Source organism: Solanum lycopersicum, chromosome 12 (genome assembly GCF_036512215.1).
Source record: "Solanum lycopersicum chromosome 12, SLM_r2.1".
Lineage (NCBI taxonomy): Eukaryota > Viridiplantae > Streptophyta > Magnoliopsida > Solanales > Solanaceae > Solanum > Solanum lycopersicum.
The window spans coordinates 48,783,837-48,795,675 of NC_090811.1; the positions used below are offsets into that span (position 1 = coordinate 48,783,837).

The 11,839-nt window shown below is 32.8% G+C and overlaps 1 protein-coding gene across 1 annotated transcript; it reads right to left on the reverse strand.

The window, feature by feature from the left end:
* Nucleotides 1-7,353: 7,353 nt before the first annotated feature.
* LOC101260912 (uncharacterized) lies at nt 7,354-9,259 on the reverse strand. Its single transcript, XM_004252388.1, has 5 exons — nt 9,158-9,259; nt 8,984-9,064; nt 8,410-8,597; nt 8,107-8,290; nt 7,354-7,701 (listed from the first exon to the last, which is right to left on the reverse strand). Exons 1-5 carry the CDS (start codon nt 9,257-9,259, stop codon nt 7,354-7,356), a joined length of 903 nt encoding a protein of 300 aa, XP_004252436.1.
* Nucleotides 9,260-11,839: the final 2,580 nt, after the last annotated feature.

Below are 11,839 nucleotides of genomic sequence, written 5' to 3' on the forward strand. Positions count from 1 at the left end.
CACCATAATCACTATCAGAGTATCTGATCAGGTTCATAGTTACTTCGGTAAATGTTGGGAAAAAATTCCAAACTTGTTTTCCTTTAATATACTTTAACACAATTTTAGCCGCTTTGAAGTGTGTGTCTCTAGGCGAATACATGAACCTAGAGAGAAAACTAAAAACAAATAAAATGCCATGTCTGATTGCGGTTAAATATAGAAGACGACCAATTAAGCTTCTATGCATACTATCATCCACTTTTTTGGAGCCTCATCCTTGCCAAGCTTCACACCAGTAGATATAGGAGTACTCACAGGTTTGCAATCTTGAATTTTGACCTTGTTTAGGATATATGAAATGTATTTCTGCTGGCATAGAAAATTCCATCATGGGACTGCAACACTTCCATGACAAGAAATTACTTCCTGACTCCAAGATCAGTCATAACAAATATTTTCTCCATTTCATCCTTGAACCTTCAAATTATTTCAATTTGTCTTCCTGTCACAAGAATGTCGTCCACATAACTTTAGACAATTAACACTACAAAAAAAATTTCAAAAAGAGACGGACAAAAGCGTCACAGTCCGTTGCTTTTTTGAAAAAAAAGCGATGGCAACTTGACACAATCACGTCCGTCGCTTTTTGGCTCGACACTTTTGTAAAACTAACGAACATCGTCACAAACTGATAATTTTTTTTAGCAAAAGAGAAGCATTCTGTTTCTTTATTTAAATTTATGTGGATGACATGCTTGTCCGTCACTTTTTTGGGGTTTAATTTTTTTTATCAAGAAAAGCGACGGACTAAACGACGCTATCCTCATTTTTTCTGTAATTCTTTTGGGAGCATAAATTGTTGTCCTCCTGCAAAGTTAATTATAATCCAATTTACATATACTATTCAACCCAATCATACACACAATTATAAATAAAAATTTAAAGAATCATAAAGTCTTTCGAAACATGTTCAAATGTCAAAAAAATGCATAAATGTATAAGATAAACTAACTAGGCAGTGTCGCCTACGCAATCATCATCATTGTAAGAACTGTCATTGGGAGCCTATGTAGTAGAGAAGTTCATAACTTGTTTTTTGATTTGCTGAATAGTCCCACTCATGCTTTGTTGTTCATCAACTCTCTTCTGCTCCGACTTTGCCAGTGCCGCTATAAGTTTAGCTATTTGATCCCACATAGCAGTAATTTGAACACCGCTAAGGGCCTCAGCTTAACTAGACGATCAAATTCCTTCTAAGCATGACTGAAGTCGTCTTACATCGCTCTGAGAGCCTAGACTATAGACTCTACCCTTGTGTGTCCCCCTATAACTTTTTCTGTCCAAATTTGGGTGGAAAATTGAGGTGTCATTGGAACCGGACTCTCTACATTCTAAGCGAAGTAATTCTGAAACCGATTCTGCAAATTAAATATAAAAATTGAAATCAATATATATATACATATCATAAATACATTCACTATTAATAAATATCATTCATATTAAATAACTTTAAAATATGAATAACATATATTAATAGTGAATATATTCATATTATCCACCCAGATATCCAGATCCAACTCATTTTCTTTCTTCCTGGCATGAGTCTTTTAGAAAACCTCTGGTGCAATGGGACTGCACCCCAATTCTTTTTTTTTTAAATAAAAAACCTAAATTTATAACCATATATATGAATCAACTAATTATTTATTTATAAAATTGAATTATAACTTATCATCTCTCTTGTAGTTGTTTCAACATACTTTTCACCTCTGGTGTGCAACGAGAAACCCTTGAGATTGTCTAGGCTTTTTGGATTGGTCTGATATTGCCTTAAACATGTCACTATTCCAATGCATATCAAGTTCATCATAAACATGCGGCAATATCCAATCCAAGCGTTCACTATCATCCTTAACTTTTTCTTAGCCAGGTAGACAGTCTGGCGGATGCCTTCCTCTCATATATGGTCGACATGACTTGATTCTATCTCGGCTCCGAAGTATACATAGTCTGAATAAAAAAATTTGAATAATATTAATTAGATAGTAAAAAAATTTAATGTATAGTAATTAATTTAAGTAAAAATGTGTATCTTAAAATTATTAAACGTTGACGTATACCGTTTGGGATCTTCCCCAGGAGTGATACCTCATAAATGGTTACATGCATCTTGTTTGAATCGGTCGCCAAGGCGGGCCTCTTTTACAAGGTAAATTTGAAGATGTTCCATCACATCAAAAAAAACCACATGGAGATATCATCTCCAAGTTAGTAGTAATAACAACAACATTTTCCTCTATCCAATCTAAACTATTGTCGAACAACTTCAAGAACAGAAGTCTATTTAAAAAAAAAGACTTACCTCTATGATTGGTTTCCACATCCTTTCTGGTAGATGGCTAAAAGTTATAGGAATTAAAGTTTTCATGAACACATTACAATGATGACTTTTCATACCTATTAATTTTCCTTCATTTATATCTGCTCACTTTTCTAAATTCGAAGCATAGACCTCCGACATCATCAAATTTAACCCACTTACAAATTTCACGTTTCTCATCTAATGTGAATGAAAAGCAACTTTTTGGGTTCACTATTCTACCATTAGGTAATTCATGTAGCCATAACTCTTTTCTCCTACAATATTCCTTTAAGTCTATTCTTGCTTTTGGATTTTTATTTGTCTTACCATTAACATCCATCAATGTGTTAAACAAATTATCAAAATATTTTTTTCAATGTGCATCACATCAAGATTATGCCATGGCATATTGTCCTTCCAATACGACAACTCGCAAAATATAATTTGTTTGGTCCAATAAGGTTCAACATCATATCCAAGAAGTCTAGAAGGTGAAACTTCTATAAATTTAGGTAATTGAGAAACTCTCCCATAATATGATGCCCTGTGAGTAATGGAGGCGGGGGGTCACTTTAAACCTTATTTTTCCTAAATGCATTTTTCATCTTTCTAAACTCATGGTCCTTTGGCAAGAAAAGACGATGACAATCAAACCATATATTTTTTCTGTCATACTCTAAAGTGAACGCCTTACCATTTTCCATTCAATATGGACATGCAACCTTTCCAGCCCTCATCTAGCAAGACAGTATCCCGTACGAAGGAAAATCATTAATTGTCTACATTAAAGAAGCACACAATACAAAATTTTGTTTAGTTGATATATCATAAGTCAAAACGCCTATAAACCACAATTGTTTGAGCTCATGTATCAATGACTGTATATAGACATCAATCAAACTCTTTGGATTATGGGGTCCTCGAATTACACAATTAGAAAGATGTAGGGACTTTTCATGCACATTTAAGGAGGAAGATTATGTGAAGAAATGCCGACAAGCAATAATGTGAAGCTACATTAGAGAATGATGTAAAGCCATCTAAACACAACCCTAATCTAACATATTGTTCCGTGCTTCACCCTCAGATGATGAGATAAGACACCCCAGTGGCCTTCTATATTAACGATGCCATCTGATATGTGGGGAATACCTCATCGACGCATACAACCTCTTTAACCTAGAAATGAGAGGTACATAATACACTGCCGGAAATGGAACCATCTTTTGAAACGGAGTTCTCTTATAATGAGCATGTCCACAAAAATACATTTTCTAATTCACTATCAGTCTTGTAAAAGAACATACAACCATTAACACAATGAATTCTATTATACGTCAATCCTAACTTGGACACAAAACGCTTTGCCTGATAGAAGTTCTTTGGTATGTTAAACTCCGGATTAAGTAGTTCACCCAAAAAATCAACTATTAAGTCCATAGACGCATAAGGAACATTCCAATCTAAATTAGTACTAATTAATCTAACCGCCACTAACAAGGCAGAATGTGGACTCCCTTCACATAGTGGACGACTAGACTCTTCTAATTGATCATAGAAGCGTCTTTCTTCTTCATTAGGAGCTTCACCAAAATACTGTTCCACTTCCATCCCACCTTAAACCCCGAAAGTGTCATTGATCATTTTAGGAATCCTATAATGTTCAACCCTAACCTGTTCAACAATAATCCTATAATGTTCAACCCTAACCTCTTCTAATTGATCATAGAAGCGTCTTTCGTCTTCATTAGGAGCAATTGTATTATGGAAATCCAAAGGAATCGAATAATAAAATATACCACCCAATCCATAAATTAATTTATTATGGTACATATGAACAATAACCTTATCTGGGTCAAAAAACTTTTAAAACATACATGAACTACAAGGACACCTAACGAATCCATTATTCTTGAAAATGTCAACAAATGTCATTGTATGGTCAACAAAGTTTCTAACACTGTCAATAAACTTGTGTTTCAAACTATCACAAGTTTCATAATGCATATTATACATCCACAAATGATAATCCATCTATTAAAATGTAAATATTGAATTAGTCTTGACTTAATTCCAACAACAAAATCCACCAATTAAACCACATATGTTTTCTAACTTATTTACCCAACTTAACAATTATTTAATTTTAACTAGTATAGTATATTCATGAGTTAATTTCAACAACTGCATTCACCGATTCTAAATCACATTATTTTTTTAACTTATTAACAACTTTTTAAGTTTAAATAGTTCAGTTAAGACTTAAATCCAACAACTAAATTCACCAACTAAATCACATTATTTTCCTAACTTATTCAAACAACTTAAATATTTTATTTAACTTTTACTAGTTTAGTATATTCATGATTTAATTCCAACAAGTACATCCACCAATTCTAAATCACATTATTTTCCTAACTTATTAACAACTTTTTTAACTTTAACTAGTTTAGTTTTGAATTAACTCCAACAACTAATCACATTATTTTCCTAACTTATTTAAACAACTTAAAAATTATTTAACTTTAACTAGTTTAGTATATTCATGACTTAATTCCACCAACTACATTCGCCATCTAAATCCTCCAACAAAATCACATTATTTTCCTAGCTTATTTAAAAAACTTAACAATTTTATAACTTTAACTAGTTTAATATTCATGACTTAATTACAACAACTACGATCCACCAATGTTGAATCACATTATTTTTCGAACTTATGAACATCTTTTTAGCTTTAGCTAGTTTAGTTTTAAAGCTAAGTGTCAATACTAGATGGACACAAATCGATCTTGCAAGAAATCAATTTTGTCATCAATAGGATTAACTAATATTGATACTTATGCTAAAAAAATCACATTATTCCTAAATTTAAGCTTAATATAAACACTATATGGACACAAATCGATATTGCAAGAAAATCAATTTTGTCATCAGTAGGATCAACTAGTGTTAGTACTTATGCTAGACAAACACATTATTCGTAAATTAAATCTTATGTGGCAACACTAGATAGACACAAATTGATCTTGCAAGAAATTCAATTTTGTCATCAATAGGATAAACTAGTGTTGGTAATTATACTTAACAAATACCCGATCGACACGAATTAATAAATTATCACAGAATTAAAGTAAAGTATCAATACTAGCTATATTGATACTGTTATAAAGTATTCAGTAGAAAGACATAGAATAATCAAAAAAATGTATTGAGCAAGTGTTTATTTATTGTATTGCTACAAACTCTCTTTATACAAGTGAGTTACAATGACTAAGTGAACAAAAATAGGAACCAATGTAACTGGTAGCTTTTCAATTGTTAAACAGTTAAAAGATCAAATATTCTGCTAAGTTACCTACTACGAATCAAACTCTACAATCAGAACTACACCTATGAATAGAAACCTACTGCCAACAAGCTCCTATAAAGTAGGATAGAAGCTAACAAAGTCACGTATTTTAACATTTCCTCCCTTAAACTAATGTTCTCGAACATTCAGTTTAATTCTCAGAAGTCTCTTACACATAAGTACATACTCCAAGTAATTTCCTAAGATTCACAAATGATGCATGTTTGAGGGATTTTGTGAAAATGTCAGCGACCTGATCTTCACTTCTGTAATATACAAGATCAATTACTCTATCTTTAGTGAGATCTCTTAAAAAATGAAACCTTACATCAATATGCTTGCTTCTCCCATGAAATACTAGATTTCTGGACAACTTTATTGCAGAACTGTTATCGCAGTAAATCATTGTTGCTTCTTGTTGATTGAAATTCAGCTCAGCAAGAATATTTCTTAGCCAAATGGCCCGCGAGGAACATGTAGTAGCAACAACAAACTCAGCTTCAGTGGTTGACAAAGTGACGATTGGTTGTTTTTGTTTTATGACCATGATACTGCACCTGAACTCAGCATAAACACATAACCTGAAGTAATCTTTCGATCATCTAAATCTCCAGCATAATCACTATCACCAAAACCAATCAGCTCTATATTTTCATCCTTCTCGTAGAGCAACACAAAGTTGACAATACTTTTTAAGTATAAAGGATCCTTTTTGCAGCCAAAAGATGCAATTCTTTTGGATACTCCATGAATCTACTAATGAGACTTACAACATGTGTGATGTCCGGCCTTACTGCTGTTAAATACATCAGACTTCCCACAATTTGTTTGAAAAAAGTGCCATTGATCCTCTTTCCTCCAGAATCCTTTGTAAGCTTCCAGCCAACATCTGAAGGTGAAGTGACAGGGTTGCAATTGCACATTGAAACCTGTCTGAAATTTCTCGCACATACTTCTTTTGAGAAATAAATATCCCTTCAACCGATTGCACTATTTCTATGCCGAGAAAGTAATGCGACATTCCAAGATCAGACATATCAAACTCAAGCATCATAGGACTTTTGAAATTTTCAAACATTAATCTATCATTTCCCGTATAAATCATATCATCTACATATAAGCAATACCATTAGTATTTTCCCTCTATCTTCACACTCTGTATAAAGAGTATGTTCATATGGACATTTTTGAAAACCTTCCTTTTGAAAATAAGCATCGATACGACTATACCAAGCTCTAGGTGCTTGTTTAGTCCGTATGGAGCCTTCTTCAATCTGCAGACTCTGTGTTCTTCATTAATTTTAACATAACCAGGAGGTTGTTCAATAAATACCTGTTCTTTCAAGTCTCCATGTGGAAAAGCCCACTTCACATCCAATTGACAAATAGGCCATGAATTCTGTACAGCCAATGCTATCACCAATCTGATTGTATCAAGTCTGACAACAGGAGCAAAAACTTCTGTGTAATCCACCCCAAATTCTTGTTTGTAGCCTTTAGCTACCAAACGTGTCTTGTACTTGTCGATTTTTCCGTTCTTCTTGAGTTTAGTTTTATAGACCCATTTTACTCCAATCATTTTGTGTCCATCTGGTAGATCAGCAAAATCCCATGCATCATTTTTCTCAATGGCTGCAATTTCGTCATCCATTGCCTTTCACCATTTTTCATCTTTAACAGAACTTTCAAAATTTATTGGATCACAATCTGAAAAGTGCGCAAAATGAGTACGAGGATCTTCGGATTGATCAATTCCTTTTACCTCGTTAACTGTCATCCATGCTGGACTTCTTCGAGCACGAGGGACACATGAATCAGCTATAGTTTCTCTGTGCTCATTCATAACTGGTGAAGTTTCAGCGTTTCTAAGATTGCTATCTTGTGCATTTTCAGGGACTACTACTGCTGGAACTTGTTGTTGAGGCTGAATTGCTTCTTCTCCATTTTCTTTATCAAGGCATATTGGAATTTGTTCTCCTATGGCATTTTTGTTCCACGGCAAAAGCTGATTTTCATCAAAGACGACATATCGGCTAACTAATATTTTCTTAGTGTTAGTATTATAAAGCTTGTAAACTTTTGATTGATCACTAACACCGATAAAAATACATTTCCTTTGTATATACGCTATTTCTGTTTATGTCAGAGGTGCCCAAAGCTAAAAGAAAGATTTCTAGTAGAATATTCAAAGCTTTTGAGTAAGTAAGATAGATGGATTTGGAAGCAAGTGAGAGTTTGTTTTTTGTCAAAGAAGCATGCTTAACACAGCCTATAGCATAAAGGCATTCGAGCCGTGTCTAAACTAAATGGTGGGCAAGGGCCCGTACTCTCTCTTCTGTGGATACGCTATCCCTTCCGGCTATGGTATGGGGAAGGGGAGGTGTCTACCCGTCGGGCAGGTAAGCGAGACAGAAGTCTCATTGTTTGTGGTGTTGCAATGAATTCTTTCTCCCTTGTCGTCTAGCTTCTTTCTCTTTTGATCAGGAATACGGGAATATGCAATGCACCCAAAGATTCTGAAGTGATCTACTGATGGTCGCCGTCCGCTCCATGCTTCCTCTGGAGTCATGTATTTAACTGCAAACGTGGTGCATCTATTCCGGATATAAATAGTCCAATTGACCGCTTCAGGACAAAAACTTCTTGAAACACCGCTGCTTGTCAAAATACTCCGCACCCTGTTCATGATAGTGCAATTTTTCCTCTCACATACTCCATTTTGCTGGGGTGAGTAGGCTGCATTAAGTTGACTTTTATTCCATGAAGCTCACAAAAACTTGCAAATTCAGGTGAGTTATATTCTCCCCCGCGATCTGAACGCAGAACATTAATCGGGCGACCGATCTCTTTTTCAACAAGTACTTTGAATCTTTTAAAAGCTTTGAAAGCTTCAGATTTCACCTGCAAAAAGTATACCCAACTTTTCCGAGTAAAATCATCATAGGTGATTATATAGATTTTACCTCCATTAGAAGATGGTGTTATTGGTCCACAAATATCAAAATGGACAAGTTCCAGTGCTTTCTTTGCTCTCCATGAACCCCTTTTTTTTAAAAGAGTTGCGATACTACTTGCTAACAACACACTCTTCACAAATTTCAGATGGAGCTGAAATTGGAGGAAGACCAATCATCATATTCTTCGGTTGCAAGGTCTTTAATCCATCGAAATTAAGATGGCCAAAACAAAAATCCATAACCAAACATCATCTCCTTGTTTTGTTAAGAAGCATGATTGTGGTATATTATTGAGATAAAGAGGAAAATTCTGTTTTCAGTCATTTTAACTTGAGAAATTAAGCCCAAAATTGTCATCTTGAATCTGACAAAATCAATTTTAATGACAATCTCATATCCTTTCTCTTGCAACTGTCCAAGACTCAAAAGATTTTACGTTAACTCAGGAACATAAAGGACATCAGAGATTATTTGAGATATATCTCTTTTAGCTTGAATGATTACCTGTCCTTTTCCTGTAACTGCAATTTTTGAATGGTTTCCGAACTTCACAGAATCTCGATATGACTCGTCTAATATGGAGTAAGCTGACTTGTTTCCGCACATATAATTGTTGCAACCTGTGTCTAAATACCATATATTCTACTGAATTTCCTCCATCGCTTGTTCTCTCTCTTGATTGGCTATTAACAGAGATTTTTTTATTGTATTTTAAAAGGTGTGAATGAAAAATGAAGAGTTGCACTTTTATGAACAGTTGTGACTTTTATGAAATGTTGCGACTTTTATGCAAAGTTGTGACTTTTATGAAATGTTGTGACTTTTATGAAAAGTTGTGACTTTTATGAAAGGTGACGACCTTTCTGAAAGATTGTGACTTTTCCAAAGGTTTGTAACCTTTCCGGTAAGGCACAATAAGAACCTTTTCGCACTACCCTTTGTTTTCAATAAATTGAGGGAATAATTTCTTTAAGCTAAAAAAAAAAGAAAATAGAATTCATGGACTTCTTCTTCAACTACTAAAATCGAATAATTTACTGTCGTTGAGTGGTTCGCTGACACCGGAGTTTTTGGTATCAATTCTCTGGTGCTTGAGATCATTTTACCCTGGAAGGTCATATTCAAAATCAAATCTCGGATACTAGAGGGGAATAATTTCCTCAAGGGGACACTGTGAGTTCAGTGGACTTGATCTTTTCCTATTAAAACATTTCAAGATTTTGATACGTGTTTTACAAATTTTAGATTTGTGAATTAATTTCAGTTATTCTATTCTTTTGTTCTTCATTGGTTCATTCAACTTGGTAACTTCGTGTTTCTGCAAAATTTGTTGGAATCAGTAAGATTCTTTTAAACATATATTAACAAAAATTCTTCTATAAAAAAAATATTTCGTATATTTTTTTTAAATCTGTTTCTAATTCTAGTTTCGCTACTAGTTTTAATTTTCTAGTTGTGAAAATGTTTTAAAACTTTGTTGTCTCACAATGATGTTCAAAGTTTTGTTTTAAGTATGTTTGAAATACAAGATGAACAACAATTTTAAGAAAAATAATATACTGTTAGTAATTTTTGTATTCTATTGATTGAGAATATATGATCATGGAAGTAGAAGATAAATGCATTACTTCTTCATAATTCGTTGCTTTGTTTAGCAAGGTCGAAGTGAGAATGTAACAGAAATTATTTATGGCATTCCGTTTAAAGATTATCAGAGAACCTTCTTATTAAATTATCTAAGGAGGAAAAAAGTTTCTAAGAGTTATCATCTTTGATTTTTTTAATTATGTGCATCTTTGGAAAAAGATCTGCAAACCATATGTTAAGGAATGAATTTTACTTCGCAAATATTGTTGCTTTTAAAATTCTTTAGTTTGCTAAAATGAGAGATGTATATTTTTGTTTGATAAAATAGTATGTGAAAATGTTATAGTTGGAAGTCTATTTGATAAGAAAAACATTTCTATATGATAAAGAATATGCGTTATTCTGTTTGGAGAAAAAAAAAGACTTTTGTAGTTTTGTACTCCATGAGAAATGTTAGCGTGTCTGATTTTTGTAGACTAAAATCTTTTGTGGTTTTATACTCTGAATAAATTGGACTATTCAATTGGTTTGAAGAATATAAAAACTTCACATAATAAGTCAGTGTTGTTTTTTTTATTTTCTATAAACTTCAATGTAATATAGAAATAAATTGTACAATTTTTTTGTCCTTATTGTTAGTATTTAAAATACTAAGTGGTATGTCTATTTATGATAGAGGAAAAATACCAGTGACTTAGAATTTGTGATTTTGTTTCTCTATAGAATGAACTTTGACATTGTGTAAACAGTCAAAGAAAATTGCAGCACTATAATTCTTTCGTAGAATAATATTTCCAACATTAGAATATGTTGAAAAACTATTTTCAAATACTTGAAAAATATTTTTGATATCACATTTGAAATGTGGGGGTTATTTGCTTATGATTAGACTTGGTGTCTAATTTAACTTAGGAGCAAAAGATATGAAATTCAATGATACTTTTGTATTATGTTATACCTACAAAATTCTTGGAGTATATTTGGTATTGTGATTGTTGAAATTCTCTATTACTAGTATATAGTGTGATTAGTATGAGACATCCAAATTATATATATACTTGTTCCAAATAATTGTGTTCTTTTATCGAAAAAAACTATTACTTAAAATGTTGTGATTTTTCATGAAAAGATATGTCTATTATAATAAAAGTATTTGCATAGACATGAATATTGGTGAATAAATCATTTATTATGTTTTTGTAAAAAAAATAACATTTGGACTATATTGTCTTTACTGAACCCGATGAAACTTTGTTAATGGGTAGTTAGTTCTATATAAATCATATTGAAAGTTATGGAAATGTCTTTCTGAAAAGGACATTTGACAATCTAAACAATGTTTGTATCACACAATATTATAAGAAATAGGAACAAAATATTAGTGAGGAAAAAGATACCTCGCGAAGAGCTTTTCGAACTCAATGTTTTTAATTGTTCTTACTTGCTTGAGTCAATGTTTGTGACATGAACACTTGGGACATGTCAATTACAAAACATTGTAAGGAAAACTGATCAACTTAGAAGTTTTGCCTAACTTTGAGTGCAAATAAATAAAAATGTCAAGTTTTTGTGGAATCTAAGTATGTTTAGCATTCTTAT

Excerpts from the sequence above, each read along its gene's own strand:
- LOC101260912 (XM_004252388.1), bottom strand. The coding sequence starts at position 9,259 with ATGTGCGGAAACAAGTCAGCTTACTCCATATTAGACGAGTCATATCGA. Across the intron at positions 8,598-8,983 it reads TTTTGGGCTTAATTTCTCAA|GTGAAATCTGAAGCTTTCAA; the intron begins GTTAAAATGACT and ends TACTTTTTGCAG. Across the intron at positions 7,702-8,106 it reads CCACAAACAATGAGACTTCT|CTTTTGCCGTGGAACAAAAA; the intron begins GTCTCGCTTACC and ends GATGAAAATCAG.